Source organism: Oncorhynchus nerka, linkage group LG12, assembly GCF_034236695.1.
Source record: "Oncorhynchus nerka isolate Pitt River linkage group LG12, Oner_Uvic_2.0, whole genome shotgun sequence".
NCBI classification, from domain to species: Eukaryota; Metazoa; Chordata; class Actinopteri; order Salmoniformes; family Salmonidae; genus Oncorhynchus; species Oncorhynchus nerka.
The window spans coordinates 88,453,626-88,476,920 of record NC_088407.1 but is presented as its reverse complement, the minus strand read 5'-3'; the positions used below and the strand labels follow the sequence as shown (position 1 = coordinate 88,476,920).

Sequence of the window (23,295 nt, the reverse complement as noted above, 5' to 3'; positions counted from 1 at the left end):
GAGGGGACGGAGAGAGAGAGAGACAGGTTATAGAGGGGACGGAGAGAGAGAGACGGGTTATAGAGGGGACGGAGAGAGAGACGGGTTATAGAGGGGAAGGAGAGAGAGACGGGTTATAGAGGGGAAGGAGAGAGAGACGGGTTAGAGGGGACAGAGAGAGAGAGAGACGGGTTATAGAGGGGACGAAGAGAGAGACGGGTTATAGAGAGGACAGAGAGAGAGAGACGGGTTATAGAGGGGACGGAGAGAGAGACAGGTTATAGAGGGGACGGAGAGAGAGAGACAGGTTATAGAGGGGACGGAGAGAGAGAGAGAGACAGGTTATAGAGGGGACAGAGAGAGAGACAGGTTATAGAGGGGACGAAGAGAGAGAGACAGGTTATAGAGGGGACGAAGAGAGAGAGACAGGTTATAGAGGGGACGGAGAGAGAGACAGGTTATAGAGAGGACAGAGAGAGAGAGACGGGTTATAGAGAGGACAGAGAGAGAGAGACGGGTTATAGAGGGGACGGAGAGAGAGAGACGGGTTAGAGGGGACGGAGAGAGAGAGACGGGTTAGAGGGGACGGAGAGAGAGAGACGGGTTATAGAGGGGACGGAGAGAGAGAGACAGGTTATAGAGGGGATGGAGAGAGAGAGAGAGAGAGACAGGTTATAGAGGGGACGGAGAGAGAGAGACAGGTTATAGAGGGGACAGAGAGAGAGACAGGTTATAGAGGGGACGGAGAGAGAGAAGGGTTAGAGGGGACAGAGAGAGAGACAGGTTATAGAGGGGACAGAGAGAGAGAGAGAGAGAGACGGGTTATAGAGGGGACGGAGAGAGAGACGTGTTATAGAGGGACGAAGAGAGAGACAGGTTATAGAGAGGACAGAGAGAGAGAGACAGGTTATAGAGGGGGAGAGAGAGAGAGAGACAGGTTATAGAGGGACAGAGAGAGAGACAGGTTATAGAGGGGACGGAGAGAGAGACAGGTTATAGAGGGGACGGAGAGAGAGACAGGTTATAGAGGGGACGGAGAGAGAGACAGGTTATAGAGGGGACGGAGAGAGAGAGACGGGTTATAGAGAGGACAGAGAGAGAGAGACGGGTTATAGAGGGGACAGAGAGAGAGACAGGTTATAGAGGGGACGGAGAGAGAGACAGGTTATAGAGGGGACGGAGAGAGAGAGACGGGTTATAGAGGGGACGGAGAGAGAGACGGGTTATAGAGGGGACGGAGAGAGAGACAGGTTATAGAGGGGATGGAGAGAGAGAGAGAGAGAGACAGGTTATAGAGGGGACGGAGAGAGAGACGGGTTATAGAGGGACGGAGAGAGAGAGACAGGTTATAGAGAGGACGGAGAGAGAGAGAGACAGGTTGGTGGGTTACAGTGGGTTATAGAGAATTGAGGGTCAAAGCTAGAGGGTCACACACTGACTAGACCGTGTGTATTCCATCAAAAGCATGTTGAAATATCAAAACCAACTCTGAACCAACTATATTAATTTGGGGACAGGTCGAAAAGCATTAAACATCAATGGACATTTAGCCAGCTAGCTTGCAGTCGCTAGCTAATTTGTCCTATTTAGCTAGCTTGCAGTCGCTAGCTAATTTGTCCTATTTAGCTAGCTTGCAGTCGCTAGCTAATTTGTCCTATTTAGCTAGCTTGCAGTTGTTAGATAATTTGTCCTATTTAGCTAGCTTGCTGTTTCTAGCAAATTTGTCCTGGGATACAAACGTTGAGTTGTTATTTTACCTGAAATGCACAAGGTCCTCTACTCTGACAATTAATCCACACATAAAAGGGTCAACCGAGTTTGTTTCTAGTAATCTCTCTTCCTTCTGGCTACTTCTTCTTTGGACTTTATATTGCGGATGGCAACCAACTTTAAGGTGCATTACCACCACCACCACCAACTGGAATGTGGACCTCAGATCATCTTCCAATCACCCACGTGAGTATATGCTCCTAAAAACCAATGAGGAGATGGGAGAGGCGGGACTTGCAGAGCGTCACAAATAGAACCAAGTTCTATTTTAGCGCTCGGCTACGCAGACGCTCGTTGACGTCAGCAGTGTGGATGCAATGATTGAAATAACACGTTTGCGCACTTATATTTTGTTACGCGAGCGGTGTGGTCAGGTTAACTCACCCAGTTTGCGAGCGATGTGGTCAGCACGTTAGACTGAGAGACGACGATGACGATTTAACCAGTTTGAGGCTGAGGCCAATCTTCTTCTAACTAGTTTAACCCACCCAGTTTGAGGCTGAGGCCAATCTTCTCCTAACTAGTTTAACCCACCCAGTTTGAGGCTGAGGCCAATCTTCTTCTAACTAGTTTAACCCACCCAGTTTGAGGCTGAGGCCAATCTTCTTCTAACTAGTTTAACCCACCCAGTTTGAGGCTGAGGCCAATCTTCTCCTAACTAGTTTAACCCACCCAGTTTGAGGCTGAGGCCAATCTTCTCCTAACTAGTTTAACCCACCCAGTTTGAGGCTGAGGCCAATCTTCTTCTAACTAGTTTAACCCACCCAGTTTGAGGCTGAGGCCAATCTTCTTCTAACTAGTTTAACCCACCCAGTTTGAGGCTGAGGCCAATCTTCTCCTAACTAGTTTAACCCACCCAGTTTGAGGCTGAGGCCAATCTTCTTCTAACTAGTTTAACCCACCCAGTTTGAGGCTGAGGCCAATCTTCTCCTAACTAGTTTAACCCACCCAGTTTGAGGCTGAGGCCAATCTTCTTCTAACTAGTTTAACCCACCCAGTTTGAGGCTGAGGCCAATCTTCTCCTAACTAGTTTAACCCACCCAGTTTGAGGCCGAGGCCAATCTTCTTCTAACTAGTTCAATCTAGTTTTAACCCACCCAGTTTGAGGCCGAGGCCAATCTTCTCCTAACTAGTTTAACCCACCCAGTTTGAGACTGAGGCCAATCTTCTCCTAACTAGTTTAACCCACCCAGTTTGAGGCTGAGGCCAATCTTCTCCTAACTAGTTTAACCCACCCAGTTTGAGGCTGAGGCCAATCTTCTTCTAACTAGTTTAACCCACCCAGTTTGAGGCTGAGGCCAATCTTCTCCTAACTAGTTTAACCCACCAGTTTGAGGCTGAGGCCAATCTTCTCCTAACTAGTTTAACCCACCCAGTTTGAGGCTGAGGCCAATCTTCTTCTAACTAGTTTAACCCACCCAGTTTGAGGCTGAGGCCAATCTTCTCCTAACTAGTTTAACCCACCCAGTTTGAGGCTGAGGCCAATCTTCTTCTAACTAGTTTAACCCACCCAGTTTGAGGCTGAGGCCAATCTTCTCCTAACTAGTTTAACCTACCCAGTTTGAGGCTGAGGCCAATCTTCTCCTAACTAGTTTAACCCACCCAGTTTGAGGCCGAGGCCAATCTTCTTCTAACTAGTTTAACCCACCCAGTTTGAGGCTGAGGCCAATCTTCTCCTAACTAGTTTAACCCACCCAGTTTGAGGCTGAGGCCAATCTTCTTCTAACTAGTTTAACCCACCCAGTTTGAGGCTGAGGCCAATCTTCTCCTAACTAGTTTAACCCACCCAGTTTGAGGCCGAGGCCAATCTTCTTCTAACTAGTTCAATCTAGTTTTAACCCACCCAGTTTGAGGCCGAGGCCAATCTTCTCCTAACTAGTTTAACCCACCCAGTTTGAGGCTGAGGCCAATCTTCTTCTAACTAGTTTAACGCACCCAGTTTGAGGCTGAGGCCAATCTTCTCCTAACTAGTTTAACCCACCCAGTTTGAGGCTGAGGCCAATCTTCTTCTAACTAGTTTAACCCACCCAGTTTGAGGCTGAGGCCAATCTTCTCCTAACTAGTTTAACCCACCCAGTTTGAGGCTGAGGCCAATCTTCTTCTAACTAGTTTAACCCACCCAGTTTGAGGCTGAGGCCAATCTTGGGATGCTGTTCTTCAGTGGGCCGGGCTTCAGGAGAATTTTCATGAGGGATGATTATGCCGCAGGGAGACTCGTTGCCGGGGGAGTTGGGCGTGGCGCCGCCGCTGCCCGACGACACCGAAGGGGCCGATGTTATTGGCCGCATCGTGGGCTTCAGGTTTGGGTTTGGCCTGGCATCTGATGAGTCCTCCCGGTCACAATCATCAAGCTCCTCCCCTTCCTCCAAGTCATCGTCTGATTGGGGTTGAAGGTGCTGGAGAGGAGGCCTGTCTGCTCCTCTCCTGTCCCTGTGGTGGTCCCTCTCCCGGTGCTCCCTCTCCCGGTGCTCCCTCTCCCGGTGCTCCCTCTCCCGGTGCTCCCTCTCCCGGTGCTCCCTCTCTCTGTTTGGTTTCTCCTGCTGCACCTCCTCCTCTGGCTTCACTGGGGGCTGCCGCCTCCGCTCTGCCTCCTCCTCCATCTTGGATTCAAATCAAATGTATTTAAAGTGCATTTATACAAAAAAAAGTCAACACACTAAAATAAAAATATATGATACATGTTGATTCATGTTGATTCATGATTCATGTTCATTGTCCCTATTTGACAGGTACAATGCACATTGATCCACATGTCTCATGTCTGTTGATGTGCCAGTTAGCCAGCTGACAGACGGCAGGGTTGTGTTCAGGAGGGAGGAAACGGTTGGAAACTGGAAGGTACAACCTGAACTTGAACAATAACAACACAGAGTTGACAGACAGACGAACAGACAGACAGCAATAGAGCCAGCCATCCAGCCAGACAGACAGCAATAGAGCCAGCCATCCAGCCAGACAGACAGATGGCCAGACAGACAGCAATAGAGCCAGACGGTGGGCCAGACAGACAGATGGCCAGACAGACAGCAATAGAGCCAGACAGACGGCCAGACAGACAGCAATAGAGCCAGACAGACGGCCAGACAGACAGCAATAGAGCCAGACGGTCGGCCAGACAGACAGACGGCCAGACAGACAGCAATAGAGCCAGACAGATGGCCAGACAGACGGCCAGACATACCCTCTGCAGCTCGGCCTCAGGGTCTGGGTGTCCCTCAGCTAACAGTCTCTGTCTGATCTGATCATGCTCCTCCTTCTCCCTCTTCCTGTCTCTCTCATCCAGCTCCGTCTCCTTCTCACGGTCTCTCAGACGCTTCTGTAAAGCACTACCCCTGGAGGGAGAGAGAGGAAGGCCGGTCAGTCATACAGCATAAAAGGATACTTCAGGATTTTGGCCCTACTTCCCCAGAGAGAGATGAGGCCCTTTATCTACTTCCTCAGAGAGAGATGAGGCCCTTTATCTACTTCCTCAGAGAGAGGAGGCCCTTTATCTACTTCCCCAGAGAGAGATGAGGCCCTTTATCTACTTCCTCAGAGAGAGATGAGGCCCTTTATCTACTTCCTCAGAGAGATGAGGCCCTTTATCTCCTTCCTCAGAGAGAGATGAGGCCCTTTATCTACTTCCTCAGAGAGAGGAGGCCCTTTATCTACTTCCTCAGAGAGAGGAGGCCCTTTATCTACTTCCCCAGAGAGATGAGGCCCTTTATCTACTTCCTCAGAGAGATGAGGCCCTATATCTACTTCCTCAGAGAGATGAGGCCCTTTATCTACTTCCCAAGAGATGAGGCCCTATATCTACTTCCTCAGAGAGATGAGGCCCTTTATCTACTTCCTCAGAGATAGATGAGGCCCTTTATCTACTTCCTCAGAGAGAGATGAGGCCCTTAACTCCTTCCTCAGAGAGATGAGGCCCTTAATCTACTTCCTCAGAGAGATGAGGCCCTTTATCTACTTCCTCAGAGAGATGAGGCCCTTTATCTACTTCCTCAGAGAGAGATGAGGCCCTTTATCTCCTTCCTCAGAGAGATGAGGCCCTTTATCTCCTTCCTCAGAGAGATGAGGCCCTTTATCTACTTCCTCAGAGAGATGAGGCCCTTTATCTACTTCCTCAGAGAGATGAGGCCCTTTATCTACTTCCTCAGAGAGATGAGGCCCTTTATCTACTTCCTCAGAGAGATGAGGCCCTTTATCTACTTCCTCAGAGAGATGAGGCCCTTTATCTACTTCCTCAGAGAGAGATGAGGCCCTTTATCTACTTCCTCAGAGAGAGATGAGGCCCTTTATCTACTTCCTCAGAGAGAGATGAGGCCCTTTATCTACTTCCTCAGAGAGATGAGGCCCTTTATCTACTTCCTCAGAGAGATGAGGCCCTTTATCTCCTTCCTCAGAGAGATGAGGCCCTTTATCTCCTTCCTCAGAGAGATGAGGCCCTTAATCTACTTCCTCAGAGAGATGAGGCCCTTTACCTACTTCCTCAGAGAGAGATGAGGCCCTTAATCTACTTCCTCAGAGAGATGAGGCCCTTAATCTACTTCCTCAGAGATGAGGCCCTTAATCTACTTCCTCAGAGAGATGAGGCCCTTTATCTCCTTCCTCAGAGAGATGAGGTCCTTTATCTACTTCCTCAGAGACGGTATCCATCAGTTCATATCTCTGAGGAAGTAGATAAAGGGCCTCATCTCTCTCTGAGGAAGTAGATAAAGGGCCTCATCTCTCTGAGGAAGGAGATAAAGGACCTCATCTCTCTCTGGGGAAGTAGATAAAGGGCCTCATCTCTCTCTGAGGAAGTAGATAAAGGACCTCATCTCTCTGAGGAAGTAGATAAAGGGCCTCATCTCTCTCTGAGGAAGTAGATAAAGGACCTCATCTCTCTGAGGAAGTAGATAAAGGACCTCATCTCTCTGAGGAAGTAGATAAAGGGCCTCATCTCTCTGAGGAAGTAGATAAAGGGCCTCATCTCTCTGAGGAAGTCTCATCTCTCTGAGGAAGTAGATAAAGGGCCTCATCTCTCTGAGGAAGTAGATAAAGGACCTCATCTCTCTGAGGAAGTAGATAAAGGGCCTCATCTCTCTGAGGAAGTAGATAAAGGGCCTCATCTCTCTCTGAGGAAGTAGATAAAGGGCCTCATCTCTCTGAGGAAGTAGATAAAGGGCCTCATCTCTCTCTGAGGAAGTAGATAAAGGGCCTCATCTCTCTGAGGAAGTAGATAAAGGGCCTCATCTCTCTGAGGAAGTAGATAAAGGGCCTCATCTCTCTGAGGAAGCAGATAAAGGACCTTATCTCTCTGAGGAAGTAGATAAAGGGCCTCATCTCTCTGAGGAAGTAGATAAAGGACCTTATCTCTCTGAGGAAGTAGATAAAGGGCCTCATCTCTCTGAGGAAGTAGATAAAGGACCTTATCTCTCTTAACATGTAGGGGTTAATGTTAGGTCCTCAAACAAGGACAATTGTGTTATAAAAGGTGTGTCCTCACCTGTAGTATATCAGGTCATCTCTGTGTTATAAAGGTGTGTTCTCACCTGTAGTATATCAGGTCATCTCTGTGTTATAAAGGTGTAACCTCACCTGTAGTATATCAGGTCATCTCTGTGTTATAAAGGTGTGTCCTTACCTGTAGTATTTCAGGTCATCTCTGTGTTATAAAGGTGTGTCCTCACCTGTAGTATTTCAGGTCATCTCTGTGTTATAAAGGTGTGTTCTCACCTGTAGTATTTCAGGTTGTCTGTGTTATAAAGGTATGTCCTCACCTGTAGTATTTCAGGTTGTCTGTGTTATAAAGGTGTGTCCTCACCTGTAGTATTTCAGGTTGTCTGTGTTATAAAGGTGTGTCCTCACCTGTAGTATTTCAGGTTGTCTGTGTTATAAAGGTATGTCCTCACCTGTCTGTGTTATAAAGGTATGTCCTCACCTGTAGTATTTCAGGTTGTCTGTGTTATAAAGGTGTGTCCTCACCTGTATGTGTTATAAAGGTGTGTCCTCACCTGTATGTGTTATAAAGGTGTGTCCTCACCTGTAGTATTTCAGGTTGTCTGTGTTATAAAGGTATGTCCTCACCTGTAGTATTTCAGGTCGTCTGTGTTATAAAGGTGTGTCCTCACCTGTAGTATTTCAGGTTGTCTGTGTTATAAAGGTATGTCCTCACCTGTAGTATATCAGGTCGGCTGTGTTATAAAAGGTGTGTCCTCACCTGTAGTATTTCAGGTCGTCTTTGTCATCGTCATAATCTTCCAGGAACTCTTTCAGACGCTTGCCTTCTTTTGTCTGAAGAAGAACAAATGATTGCCAATGACATTTAGCTTCTATGAGGTAAATGACACATTCAAACGGCTAATATTATAGATGGTGTAAAGGCTCGTCTCCCATATGAATCTTCTCTTCGTGCCAGACTGGGTTCAAATGTCTTCTGTATTTATATGTACATAGAATACCTACTCATTCCAGGATTTTATTTTATTCTACATTGTAGAATAGTAGTGAAGACATCAAAACTATGAAATAACAATTATGGAATCATGTAGTAACCAAAAAAAGCGTTAAAATTTGAGATTTTTGGTTCCAACCCCCATGTCTTTGTGAGACGCAGAGTAGGTGAACGGATGATCTCCACGTGTGTATTTCCCACTGTGAAGCATGGAGGAGGAGGTGTTATGGTGTGGGGCTGCTTAGCTGGTGACACTGTCTGTGATTTAGTTGGAATTCAAGGCACACTATCCAGCATTGCTATCACAGTATTCTGCAGTGATAACGCCATCGCGCCTGGTTTGGACTTAGTGGGACTATCATTTGTTTTCAATAGCACAATGACCCAACACACCTCCAGGCTGTGTAAGGGCTATTTGACCAGGAAGGAGAGTGATGGTGTGCTGCATCAGATGACCTGGCCTTCACAATCACCTGGCCTCAACCCAAATTGAGATGGTTTGGGATGAGTTGGACGACAGAGTGAAGGAAAAGCAGCCAACAAGTGCTCAGCATATGTGGGAACTCCTTCAAGACTGTTGGAAAAGCATTCCAGGTGAAGCTGGTTGAGAGAATGCCAAGAGTGTGCAAAGCTGTCATCAAGGCAAAAGGGTGGCTACTTTAAAGAATCTCAAATATAAAATATATTTTTGATTTGTTTAACACTTTTTATGGTTACAACATGATTCCATATGTGTTATTTCATAGTTTTGATGTCTTCACTATTATTCTACAATGTAGAAAATAGTAAAAATAAAGAAAAATCCTTCAATGAGTAGGTGTTCTAAAACTTTAGATCAGTATTGTATGTATGTGTATATATACATTTACATTTAAGTCATTTAGCAGACGCTCTTATCCAGAGCGACTTACAAATTGGTGCGTTCACCTTATGACATCCAGTGGAGCAGCCACTTTACAATAGTGCATCTAAATATACAGTGGGTTTGTATGTATGTATATTATTGTACTGCTCTAGGGATATAATTATTGTTTGGATAAACATATTTACTATTATGTATTGATATTTTACCACAGTTAATTATTGTTATGTTTGTGTATATGTCAATTAATCCTATAAGGGATCGGTTGACAATTGGCAATTTGACACAAAATCATTTTTAAAATTTAATAAAATAAACGTTATTTTTTAACTGCATCTGGGAAAAGGGGTTGTACAACTGAATGCATTCAACTGAAATGTGTCTTGCGCATTTAACCCAACCCCTCTGAATCAGAGAGGTCTGGGGGGCTGCCGTTATCGACATCCACGTCGTCAGCGCCCCGGGGAACAGTGGGTTAACTGCCTTGTTCAGGGGAACAGTGGGTTAACTGCCTTGTTCAGGGGAACAGTGGGTTAACTGCCTTGTTCAGGGGAACAGTGGGTTAACTGCCTTGTTCAGGGGAACAGTGGGTTAACTGCCTTGTTCAGGGGAACAGTGGGTTAACTGCCTTGTTCAGGGGAACAGTGGGTTAACTGCCTTGCTCAGGGGAACAGTGGGTTAACTGCCTTGTTCAGGGGAACAGTGGGGTTAACTGCCTTGCTCAGGGGAACAGTGGGGTTAACTGCCTTGCTCAGGGGAACAGTGGGGTTAACTGCCTTGCTCAGGGGAACAGTGGGGTTAACTGCCTTGTTCAGGGGAACAGTGGGTTAACTGCCTTGCTCAGGGGAACAGTGGGGTTAACTGCCTTGCTCAGGAGAACAGTGGGTTAACTGCCTTGCTCAGGGGAACAGTGGGTTAACTGCCTTGCTCAGGGGAACAGTGGGTTAACTGCCTTGCTCAGGGGAACAGTGGGTTAACTGCCTTGTTCAGGGGAACAGTGGGTTAACTGCCTTGTTCAGGGGAACAGTGGGTTAACTGCCTTGTTCAGGGGAACAGTGGGTTAACTGCCTTGCTCAGGGGAACAGTGGGTTAACTGCCTTGTTCAGGGGAACAGTGGGTTAACTGCCTTGTTCAGGGAACAGTGGGTTAACTGCCTTGTTCAGGGGAACAGTGGGTTAACTGCCTTGTTCAGGGAACAGTGGGTTAACTGCCTTGCTCAGGGAACAGTGGGTTAACTGCCTTGTTCAGGGAACAGTGGGGTTAACTGCCTTGCTCAGGGAACAGTGGGGTTAACTGCCTTGCTCAGGGAACAGTGGGTTAACTGCCTTGCTCAGGGGAACAGTGGGTTAACTGCCTTGTTCAGGGAACAGTGGGTTAACTGCCTTGCTCAGGGAACAGTGGGGTTAACTGCCTTGTTCAGGAGAACAGTGGGTTAACTGCCTTGCTCAGGGGAACAGTGGGTTAACTGCCTTGCTCAGGGGAACAGTGGGTTAACTGCCTTGTTCAGGGGAACAGTGGGTTAACTGCCTTGTTCAGGGGAACAGTGGGTTAACTGCCTTGTTCAGGGGAACAGTGGGTTAACTGCCTTGTTCAGGGGAACAGTGGGTTAACTGCCTTGTTCAGGGAACAGTGGGTTAACTGCCTTGTTCAGGGAACAGTGGGTTAACTGCCTTGTTCAGGGGAACAGTGGGTTAACTGCCTTGTTCAGGGAACAGTGGGTTAACTGCCTTGTTCAGGGGAACAGTGGGTTAACTGCCTTGTTCAGGGGAACAGTGGGTTAACTGCCTTGTTCAGGGAACAGTGGGGTTAACTGCCTTGCTCAGGGAACAGTGGGTTAACTGCCTTGCTCAGGGGAACAGTGGGTTAACTGCCTTGCTCAGGGGAACAGTGGGTTAACTGCCTTGCCAGTGGGTTAACTGCCTTGCTCAGGGGAACAGTGGGTTAACTGCCTTGTTCAGGGGAACAGTGGGTTAACTGCCTTGCTCAGGGAACAGTGGGTTAACTGCCTTGTTCAGGGGAACAGTGGGTTAACTGCCTTGTTCAGGGGAACAGTGGGTTAACTGCCTTGCTCAGGGGAACAGTGGGTTAACTGCCTTGCTCAGGGGAACAGTGGGTTAACTGCCTTGCTCAGGGAACAGTGGGTTAACTGCCTTGCTCAGGGGAACAGTGGGTTAACTGCCTTGTTCAGGGAACAGTGGGTTAACTGCCTTGTTCAGGGAACAGTGGGTTAACTGCCTTGCTCAGGGGAACAGTGGGTTAACTGCCTTGCTCAGGGAACAGTGGGTTAACTGCCTTGCTCAGGGAACAGTGGGTTAACTGCCTTGCTCAGGGGAACAGTGGGTTAACTGCCTTGTTCAGGGGAACAGTGGGTTAACTGCCTTGTTCAGGGGAACAGTGGGTTAACTGCCTTGTTCAGTGGAACAGTGGGTTAACTGCCTTGCTCAGTGGAACAGTGGGTTAACTGCCTTGTTCAGGGGAACAGTGGGTTAACTGCCTTGTTCAGGGGAACAGTGGGTTAACTGCCTTGTTCAGGGGAACAGTGGGTTAACTGCCTTGCTCAGGGAACAGTGGGTTAACTGCCTTGTTCAGGGGAACAGTGGGTTAACTGCCTTGTTCAGGGGAACAGTGGGTTAACTGCCTTGTTCAGGGGAACAGTGGGTTAACTGCCTTGTTCAGGGGAACAGTGGGGTTAACTGCCTTGCTCAGTGGCAGAACGACAGATTTTCAACAACTAGATCCGGCCACGGGACGATCTTTTGTTTAGTGGATGGTCAGGGGGCCGGGAACATCATTACACACAATTAGTAGACTGCAAGAAACCCAAACAATTATTTGACTAAAACATAATCATTTCAAAACTTGCTTACATTTCTATATGATCACACACACACACACACACACACACACACACACATATATATTATGTATTATAGTGCGTGGGACGAGCTTGGAACAGATTTCCAACAAAATCACTTGGAGCTGATTTGCTGGTATTTTCAGTTTTTTTTATGTCCAACAATAAATAAATATAAATGTATTTATTTTTGATCAAAAACTGTGGGGGGGGGGCAAAGAAAATCACCCCGTGGGCCCAATTAGGCCCCGGATGTCTCCTACCATCTCACGCCGTCTCTCGTCCTCTCGTTGGTTCTCTTTGTCGTAGTCCCGAGTCTTCTTCCTCTCTCTCATCTCCCAGTTCTTCAGACGCTGAAACAAGAGGAGCAACAGCCAATCAGCATCCCTGAATCAAAACAGGCCTGATATAAAACACACAGTTAGAACGCTGTTTTAGCCAATCAGCATCCCTGAATCAAAACAGGCCTGATATAAAACACACAGTTAGAAAACTGTTTGAGCCAATCAGCATCCCTGAACCAAAACAGGCCTGATATAAAACACACAGTTAGAACACTGTTTCAGCCAATCAGCATCTTTTCATAACGTACATACACATAGACAGGTGTTATATTGAGTTCTCTTAAGACAGAGCCAGTATGAACACAGTGCCCGAGTCCCAAAAGACACCCTACACAGTGCACCGGGGCCATTCGGGCTCAGGACAAAAGTAGTGCACTATAAAAAAAAACATTGTAAAATACTGTAGTGCACTATATAGAGAATAGGGTGTCATTTGGGACACATAATAAGTGCCTTAGGCCTGAGAGAAAGAGTAGTCAGACTGGCTGTGTTCCATGCTATGCCAGTATACTGCAGTGGTCAAGCCTGATTTACACCCTACACAAGGATCTGGAAAAAAATAGCAATTAGCAAAATGGTAATCCTGCATACAAACAAACACATACATACAATTCTCTTCACTGTTGACGTTGAGGCTGGTGTTTTGCGGGGTTCTATTTAATGAAGCTGCCAGTTGAGGACTTGTGAGGCGTCTGTTTCTCAAACTAGACACTCTAATGTACTTGTCCTCTTGCTCAGTTGTGCACCGGGGCCTCCCACTCCTCTTTCTATTCTGGTTAGGGCCAGTTTGCGCTGTTCTGTGAAGGGAATAGTACACAGCGTTGTACCAGATCTTAAGTTTCTTGGCAATTTCTCACATGGAAAAGCCTTCATTTCTCAGAACAAGAATAGACTGACAAGTTTCAGAAGAAAGGTCTTAGTTTCTGGACATTTTGAGCCTGTAATCGAACCCCCAAATGCTGATGCTCCAGATACTCAACTAGTCTAAAGAAGGTCAGTTTTATTCCTTCTTTAATCAGAACAACAGTTTTCAGCTGTGCTAACATAATTGCAAAATGGGTTTTCTAATGATCAATTAGCCTTTTAAAAAATGATAAACTTGGATTGGCTAACACAACGTGCCACTGGAACACAGGAGTGATTTTCCATAAAAAAATCAGCCGTTTCCAGCTACAATAGTAATTTACAACATTAACAATGTCTTCACTGTATTTCTGATCAATTGTATGCGATTTTAAAAAATGGACAAAAAAAAAGAAAAGTGCTTTTCTTTAAAAAACAAGGACATTTGGGGCGGCAGGTAGCCTAGTGGTTAGAGTGTAGGGGTGGCAGGTAGCCTAGTGGTTAGAGTGTAGAGGCGGCAGGGTAGCCTAGTGGTTAGAGTGTAGAGGTGGCAGGGTAGCCTAGTGGTTAGAGTGTAGAGGCGGCAGGGTAGCCTAGTGGTTAGAGTGTAGAGGCGGCAGGGTAGCCTAGTGGTTAGAGTGTAGAGGTGGCAGGGTAGCCTAGTGGTTAGAGTGTAGAGGTGGCAGGGTAGCCTAGTGGTTAGAGTAGAGCCTAGTGGTTAGAGTGTAGAGGTCAGGGTAGCCTAGTGGTTAGAGGTGGCAGTAGGGTAGCCTAGTGGTTAGAGTGTAGAGGAGGCAGGGTAGCCTAGTGGTGGTTAGAGGAGGCAGGGTAGCCTAGTGGTTAGGCAGGGTAGCCTAGTGGTTAGAGTGTAGAGGAGGCAGGGTAGCCTAGTGGTTAGAGTGTAGAGGTAGCCTAGTGGTTAGAGTGGAGGGGCGGCAGGGTAGCCTAGTGGTTAGAGTGTAGAGGTGGCAGGGTAGCCTAGTGGTTAGAGTGTAGAGGAGGCAGGGTAGCCTAGTGGTTAGAGTGTTAGAGTGCCTAGAGGAGGCAGGGTAGCCTAGTGGTTAGAGTGTAGAGGAGGCAGGGTAGCCTAGTGGTTAGAGTGTAGAGGAGGCAGGCAGTGGTTAGCCTAGTGGTTAGAGTGTAGGGGTGGCAGGTAGCCTAGTGGTTAGAGTGTAGGGGTGGCTAGCCTAGTGGTTAGAGTGGAGGGGCGGCAGGGTAGCCTAGTGGTTAGAGAGGTGGCAGGGTAGCCTAGTGGTTAGGTGGAGGCGGCAGGGTAGCCTAGTGGTTAGAGTGGAGGGCGGCAGGGTAGCCTAGTGGTTAGGCGGCAGGGTAGCCTAGTGGTTAGAGCGTTGGACTAGTAACCGGAAGGTTGCAAGTTCAAACCCCGAGCTGACAAGGTACAAATCTGTCATTCTGCCCCTGAACAGGCAGTTAACCCACTGTTCCTAGGCCGTCATTGAAAATAAGAATTTGTTCTTAACTTACTTGCCTAGTTAAATAAAGGTAAAAAATTGTAAGTGACCCCAAACTTTTAGATACAAACATATTTTTTTTATTACCTGCTATATTGTATTTACTTCGCCACCATGGTCTTTTTTTTGCCTTTACCTCCCTTATCTCACCTCATTTGCTCACATCGTATATAGACTTGTTTATACTGTATGTTTGTTTTACTCCATGTGTAATTCTGTTGTTGTTTGTGTCAAACTGCTTTGCTTTATCTTGGCCAGGGTCGCAATTGTAAATGAGAACTTGTTCTCAACTTGCCTACCTGGTTAAATAAAGGTGAAATAAATAAAATACAAACAAACCTGTTGCGTTACAAGGCTGTTTGTGGATTTACCATTCTTCTGTATAAATTCAGGCTTTAAACCTCGTCAAACAAGGATTTACCATTCTTCTGTATAAATTCAGGCTTTAAACCTCGTCAAACAAGGATTTACCATTCTTCTGTATAAATTCAGGCTTTAAACCTCGTCAAACAAGGATTTACCATTCTTCTGTATAAATTCAGGCTTTAAACCTCGTCAAACAAGGATTTACCATTCTTCTGTATAAATTCAGGCTTTAAACCTTCAAACAAGGCCATTCTTCCATAGCTAAACAGGCTCCTCGTCAAACAAGGATTTACCATTCTTCTGTATAAATTCAGGCTTTAAACCTCGTCAAACAAGGATTTACCATTCTTCCATAGCTAATGTAGTTCTTGCGTTGTGTACTTGCGTTGTGTACTTGCGTTGTGTACTTGCGTAGGGTATAAATTCAGGCTTTAAACCTCGTCAAACAAGGGACTACATGTCAAACATACTTCCTGGTAGGCAGTCTCCTTGTCCCTCATCTTCCTCTCCAGTTTCCTGCGTTCGTACGCCTCCTCCTGATCCTCCTCGCGGTCGTGTTTCTTCTCGTCGCGGCTCCGTTCTCTACAGGAAGAGACGTGAGTTCAAACACTTAAGTGTTTCAGAGCAAGAGTGCTGATCTGGGATCAGTTGTCCCGTCTTGTGTAATTTATTCATTCTGATCTAGGATATGTCCATATAGTCTTATTCATTCTGATCTAGGATCTTTAAATTCATTAGGATCTGTCCATATAGTCTTATTCATTCTGATCTAGGATCTGTACCATTCTGATCTAGGATCTGCCCATATAGTCTTATTCATTAGGATCTGTCCATATAAATTCATTCTGATCTAGGATCTGTCCAAACTTATTCATTCTGGGATCTGTCCCTTATTCATTCTGTATAAATCTTATTCATTCTGGGATCTGTTAAACTTATTCATTAGGATCTGTCCAAACTTATTCATTCTGATCTTATCTGTCCATTCTTATTCATTCATCTAGGATCTGTCCAATAGTCTTATTCATTGCTAGTTGTGTACTTATTCATTCTGTCTAGGGTCCATAAGATTATTCAGGCTTTAAATTCATTCTGATCTAGGATCTGTCCAAAAGTCAATTCATTTATCTTCTTCCATAAAGTCTTATTCATTCTGTAGTTCCCATATAGTCTTATTCATTGTGTCCACTTGCGTTGTGTACTAGGATCTGTCCATATAGTCTTATTCATTCTGTAGGGGTATAATTCATTCTTTAAACCTCGTCAAATCTGTCCAAGGGACTATTCATGTCCAAACTTATTCATTCTGATCTAGGATCTGTCCTTGTCCCTCATCTTCCTTCCAGGATCTGTCCATAAAGTCTTTTCATTCTGTCTAGGATCTCCTCCTGATTCCTCTGATCTAGGATCTGTCCATAAAGTCTTATTCATTCTGATCTAGGATCTGTCCATATAATCTTATTCATTCTAGGATCTGAGATTCGTTCTGAGTTCAAACACTTAAGTCCATATCAGAGCAAGAGTATTCATTCTAGGATCTGTCCATCTGTTGTCCCATATAGTCTTATTCATTCTTGTCTGTAATCTTATTCATTCTGATCTAGGATCTGTCCATAAAGTCTTATTCATTAGGATCTGTCCATATAATCTTATTCATTCTGATCTAGGATCTGTCCATATAGTCTTATTCATTCTGATCTAGGATCTGTCCATAAAGTCTTATTCATTCTGATCTAGGATCTGCCCATATAGTCTTATTCATTCTGATCTAGGATCTGTCCATAAAGTCTTATTCATTCTGATCTAGGATCTGTCCATATAGTCTTATTCATTATCTAGGATCATTCTTATTCATTCTGATCTAGGATCTGTCCATATAGTCTTATTCATTCTGATCTAGGATCTGTCCATATAGACTTATTCATTAGGATCTGTCCATATAGTCTTATTCATTCTGATCTAGGATCTGTCCATATAGTCTTATTCATTCTGATCTAGGATCTGTCCATATAGTCTTATTCATTAGGATCTGTCCATATAGTCTTATTCATTCTGATCTAGGATCTGTCCATATAGTCTTATTCATTCTGATCTAGGATCTGTCCATATAGTCTTATTCATTCTGATCTAGGATCTGTCCATATAGTCTTATTCATTCTGATCTAGGATCTGTCCATATAGTCTTATTCATTAGGATCTGTCCATATAGTCTTATTCATTCTGATCTAGGATCTGTCCATATCTAGTCTGTCCATATAGTCTTATATTCATTCTGATCTAGGATCTGTCCATATAGTCTTATTCATTCTGTCCATATAGGATCTAGGATCTGTCCATATAGTCTTATTCATTCTGATCTAGTCTTATTCATTCTGATCTGGATCCCATATAGACTTATTCATTCTGATCTTATTCATTCATTAGGATCTGTCCATATAGTCTTATTCATTCTGATCTAGGATCTGTCCATAAAGTCTTATTCATTCTGATCTAGGATCTGTCCATATAGTCTTATTCATTAGGATCTATGATCTGCCCATATAGTCTTATTCATTCTGATCTAGGATCTGTCCATATATTTCAGTGTTCACCTCATACCAACCTGTTTCTGCGTTAATCTCATACCAACCTGTTTCAGCGTTAACCTCATACCAACCTGTTTCTGCATTAACCTCATACCAACCTGTTTCAGCGTTAACCTCATACCAACCTGAATCTGCGTTAACCTCATACCAACCTGTTTCAGCGTTAACCTCATACCAACCTGAATCTGCGTTAACCTCATACCAACCTGTTTCAGCGTTAACCTCATACCAACCTGAATCTGCGTTAACCTCATACCAACCTGTTTCAGCGTTAACCTCATACCAACCTGAATCTGCGTTAACCTCATACCAACCTGGATCTGCGTTAACCTCATACCAACCTGGATCTGCGTTAACCTCATACCAACCTCATACCAACCTGTTTCAGCGTTAACCTCATACCAACCTGAATCTGCGTTAACCTCATACCAACCTGGATCTGCGTTAACCTCATACCAACCTGGATCTGCGTTAACCTCATACCAACCTGGATCTGCGTTAACCTCATACCAACCCGTTTCAGTGTTAACCTCATACCAACCTGTTTCAGCGTTAACCTCATACCAACCTGGATCTGCGTTAACCTCATACCAACCTGGATCTGCGTTAACCTCATACCAACCTGAATCTGCGTTAACCTCATACCAACCTGGATCTACTGCGGTCTATGCTGACTTCTCGACTCCTCTCCTTCACGCGCTCCCTCTCTCCTCTGTCTCCCCTCTCCCTCTCCCTCGTCCGTTCGCGGTCCCGATCGATCCGTTCTCGATCCCGGTCTCTGTCCCGCTCTCTCTCCTTGTTGTTGTTGTCGTTTCGTTCCTTCTCCTTCTCTCTCTCCTTCTCCCTCTCGCGGTCCCGGCGCTCCCTCTCTCGCTCCCTCTCTTTGTCCCTCTCCCTCCTGTCCTTATCGATCTCTTGCCGTTCCTGCTCTTTCTTTCCCTTCTCCTCCTCCAGTTTCTACGGGAAGAAGAGGAGTAACCTGTGTTATCACTCATACAGTTGTATTCACCAAGGACAACAGTTTCTACAGGAAGAAGGAATACACTGTTAGTCACTCTGCTGCGCCGGAAAAGATGGCTACCGTTTTACAGGCTCCTAACCAATTATGTTTTTTTGTTTTTTTCCCGTTGTTTGTAACTTATTTTGTACATAATGTTTCTGCTACTGTCTCTTTTGACCGAAAACAGCTTCTGGATATATCAGAACACCGATTTACTCACCTCGAACTGGACATAGATTTTTTTTTTTCTTTAACGAGCCGGACATGAAGGAAATCCCTGTCATTCGCATGAAGAGAAGATGTCGATACAGGGGACGGAGGTCCGGGTGCCTTGTGAGAATTTGTTGGCGAGTAGGTAAACCGCCTCTACCATCCATCCTATTGGCCAACGTGCAATCACTGGAGAATAAACTGGACGAGCTCCGTTCAAGACTATCCTACCAACCGGACATTAAAAACTGTAATATCTTATGTTTCACCGAGTCGTGGCTGAACGACGACATGGATAATATACAGTTGGCTGGGTTTATGCTGCATCGGCAAGATAAAACAGCTGCCTCCGGTAAGACAAAGGGTGGAGGTCTGTGTCTATTGGTCAATAACAGCTGCCTCCGGTAAGACAAAGGGTGGAGGTCTGTGTCTATTGGTCAATAACAGCTGCCTCCGGTAAGACAAAGGGTGGAGGTCTGTGTCTTTTGGTCAATAACAGCTGGTGCACGAAATCAAATATTAAGGAACTGAAGGTTTTGCTCATCTGAGGTAGAGTATCTCACGATAAAATGTAAATCACACTATTTACCAAGAGAGTTTAGCATCTATATTTTTCGTAGCTGTCTATTGACCACCACAAACTGATGCAGGTACTAAGACCGCACTCAACAAACTATATAAAGCCGGAAAATGCTAACAGGAAAATGCTCATCCAGAAGCGGCGCTCCTAGTGGCCGGGGACTTTAATGCAGGGAAAATGACATCTGTTTGACCTCATTTCTACCAGCATGTCACATGTGCAACTAGAGGGAAAAAAACTCTAGACCACCTTTACTCCACACAGAAACGTGTACAAAGCTCTCCCTCACCCTCAATTTGGCAAATCTGACCATAATTTTATCCTCCTGATTCCTGCTTACAAGATAAAACTAAAGCAGGAAGTACCAGTGACTCGCTCAATACGGAGGTGGTCAGATGACGCAGATGCTAAGCTACAGGACAGTTTTACTAGCACAGACTGGAATATGTTCCGGGACTCATCCGATGGCATTGAGGAGTATACCACATCAGTCACCGGCTTCTTTAATAAGTGCATCGATGATATTGTCCCTACAGTGACTGTACGTACCAACCAGAATCCATGGATTTACAGGCAGCATCCACACTGAGCCAAAGGCTAGAGCTGCTGCTTTCAAGGAGCGTGAGACTAATCCGGACACTTATAAGAAATCCTGCTATGCCGACGAACCATCGAACAGGCAAACCGTAAATACAGGATTACAGGGCTTGCAAAGTATTACAGACTAAGTATTACAGACTACAAAAGAAAGCCCAGCCGCGAGCTGCCCAGTGACAAGCCTACCAAACAAGCTAAATGACTTCTATGCGTGCTTCGAAGCAAACACTGAAGCATGCATGAGAGCACCAGCTGTTCCGGATGACTATGTGATCACGCTCGCCGTAATCGATGCGAGTAAGACCTTTATACAGGTTAACATTCACAAGGCCACAGGGCCAGACGAAATACCAGGACGTGTACTCCGAGCATGTGCTGACCAACTGGCAAGTGTGTTCACTGACATTTTCAACCTGTCCCTGGCCGAGTCCGTAATACCCACACATTTCACACAGACCACCATAGTCCCTGTGCCCAAGAACCTGCCGAACTGACTACCGACACGTAGCACTCACATCTGTAGCCATGAAGTGCTTTGAAAGGCTGGTCATGGTTCACATCAACACCATCATCCCAGAAACCTTAGACCTATTCCAATTTGCATATCGCCCCAAAAGATCCACAGATGATGCAAAATCTATTGCACTCCACAATGCCCTTTCCCATGTGGACAAAAGTAACCTACGTGAGAATTCTGTTAATTGACTACTGCTCAGCATTCAACGCCATAGTTCTCACAAAGCTCATCACTAAACTAAGGACCCTGGGACTAAACATCTCCCCTCTGCAACTGGTTCCTGGTAAGGGTAGGCAACATCACATCGGTCACACTGATTCTCAACACGGGGGCCCCCCAGGGTTGTGTTCTTTGTCCCCTCCTGTACACGCTGTTCACCCATGACTGCATGAACAAGCACGATTCCAACCCCATCATTAAGTTTGCAGATGACACAATAGAGGTAGGTCTGATCACCGACAACGAGACAGCCTATAGGGAGGTGGTCAGAGACCTGGAAGTGTGGTGCAAGGACAACAACTTCTCCCTCAACGTGATCAAGACAGAGGAGATGATTGTGGACTACAGGAAAAGGAGGACCGAGAATGCCCTCATTCTCATCGACGGGGCTGCAGTGGAGCAGGTTGAGAGCTTCAAGTTACTTGGTGTCCACATCATCAACACAGTCATGAAGAGGACACGACAACGCCTATTCCCCCTCAGGAGACTGAAAAGATTTGGCATGGATCCTCAAAAAGTTCTACAGCGGCACCATTGAGAGCATCCAGACTGGTTGCATCATCGTCTGGTATGGCAACTGCTCGGCCTCCGACCGCAAAGCTCTACAGAGGGTAGTGCGTATGGCCCAGTACATCACTATGGCCAAGCTTCCTGCCATCCAGGACCTCTATACCAGGCGGTGTCAGAGGAAGGACCTAAAAATTGTCAAAGATTCCAGCCACCCTAGTCATAGACTGTTCTCTCTGCTACTGCACGGCAAGCGGTACCGGAGTGTGTGTGTGTGTGTGTGTGTGTGTGTGTGTGTGTGTGTAGAGTCCAGTGTGTGTCTATGACTTGGGTGGCTGGAGTTGGACAATATTTTGGGGCCTTCCTCTGACACTGGCATAGAGGCCCTGGATGGCAGGGAGCTTACCCTCGCAACCTGGGGGCTGCTCATCAGGAAGTCCAGGATTGCAGACGGAGATGTCCACAGGGTCCTGAGCTTGGAAGCTTGGAAGGGACTAGTGTTGAATGCTGAGCTATAGTCAATGTACAGCATTTTTGAATAGGTATTCCTTTTGTCCAGGTGGGTGAGGGCAGTATGGATCTTTTGGGGTGGTATGCAAATTGGTGTGGGTCTAAGGTTTCTGGGATGATGGTGTTGATGTGATCCATGACCAGTCTTTCATAGTTATAGATGTGAGTGCTACGGGGTCGGTAGTCATTTAGGCAGGTTACCTTGGCGTTCTTGGGTGTACAGGGACAATGGAGGTCTGCTTGAAATATGTAGGTATTACAGGGTCAGGGATAAGTAAAGAAAGTCAGTGAAGACACTTGCCAGCTAGCTGGTCAGCGTATTCCGATGGTACATCCTGGTATTTCATCTGGCCTTGCGCATATTAACCTGTTAAACTTCTTTGGGATACGGGGCAGTATTTTCACTTTTAGATGAATAGCGTGCCCAGAGTGAACTGCCTCCTACTCAGTCCCAGATGCTAATACATGCATATTATTATTAGTATTGGATAGAAAACACTCTGAAGTTTCTAAAACTGTTTGAATGATGTCTGTGAGTATAACAGAACTCATATGGCAGGCGGAAACCTGAGAAAAATCCAAACAGGAAGTGGGAAATATGAGGTTTGTAGTTTTTGAACTCAGTCCCTATCGAATAGTGGGATATTGGTCATGTTGCACTTCCTAAGGCTTCCACTAGATGTCAACCGTCTTTAGAACGTTGTTTCAGGCTTCTACTGTGAAGGGGGAGCGAATGAGAGCTGTTTGACTAAGTGGTCTGGCAGCAGCCACGTTCTCAGTCACGCGCATTCACATGAGAGATATCTCTCGTTCCATTGCTTTTCTACAGACAATGGAATTCTCCGGCTGGAACATTATTGAACATTTATGATAAAAACATCCTAAAGATTGATTCTATACTTAGTTTATGAAGTTTCTACGACCTGTAATATAACTTTTTTGAACTTTTCATCCGACGTTCAGCTGAACCTGAACGCGCGTTTGGATTTGTTTACCAAACGCCCTAACAAAAGAAGCTATTTGGACATAAATGGACATTATCGAACAAAACAAACATTTATTGTGGAACTGCGATTCCTGGGAGTGCATTCTGATGAAGATCATCAAAGGTAAGTGAATATTTCTAATGCTATTTCTGACTAATGTTGACTGCGCAACATGGCGGATATTTCTTTTGGCTGGTTCGGGCTCTGAGAGTGATTTTTCTGTAAGTAAAAAATATATATCTGACACAGCGGTTGCATTAAGGAGAAGTGTATCTAAAGTTCCATGCATAACACTTGAATTTTCATCAACATTAGTATTTCTGTGAATTCATGTGGCTCTCGGCAAAATCACAGCATGTTTTTGAACAAATTAACACACCAATGTAAAATGAGATTTTTGGATATAAATACGAACAAAACATACATGTATTATACATGTTATATGAAGTCCTATGAGTGTCATCTGATGAAGATCATCAAAGGTTAGTGATTCATTTTTATCTCTATTTGCGCTTTTTGTGACTCCTCTCTTTGGCTGGAAAAATGGCTGGGTTTTTCTGTGACTTGGTGGTGACCTAACATAATAGTTTGTGGAGCTTTCGCTGTAAAGCATTTTTGAAATCAGACACTGTGGCTGGATTAACAAGAATGTTATCTTTAAAATGGTGCCTAA

General features: G+C 45.4%; 2 protein-coding genes across 3 annotated transcripts in view; both read right to left on the bottom strand.

Annotated features, from left to right (window-relative positions):
* vti1b (vesicle transport through interaction with t-SNAREs 1B) overlaps positions 1-23,295 on the bottom strand; it is a 204,544-nt gene that overhangs the window by 96,559 nt on the left and 84,690 nt on the right. The gene's annotated exons all lie outside the window — the stretch shown is intronic.
* Positions 1-23,295, bottom strand: part of LOC115126249 (RNA-binding protein 25-like) — a 75,609-nt gene that overhangs the window by 25,098 nt on the left and 27,216 nt on the right. For both annotated transcript variants that reach the window (XM_065025935.1, XM_065025934.1), the window contains exons 9-14: positions 18,146-18,453; positions 15,382-15,493; positions 12,150-12,239; positions 7,937-8,010; positions 4,931-5,081; positions 3,869-4,349 (exon numbers count right to left, since the gene is read on the bottom strand). In XM_065025935.1, the coding sequence (XP_064882007.1) occupies positions 3,869-4,349; positions 4,931-5,081; positions 7,937-8,010; positions 12,150-12,239; positions 15,382-15,493; positions 18,146-18,453 (1,216 nt within the window). The remainder of the gene's footprint in view (positions 1-3,868; positions 4,350-4,930; positions 5,082-7,936; positions 8,011-12,149; positions 12,240-15,381; positions 15,494-18,145; positions 18,454-23,295) is intronic.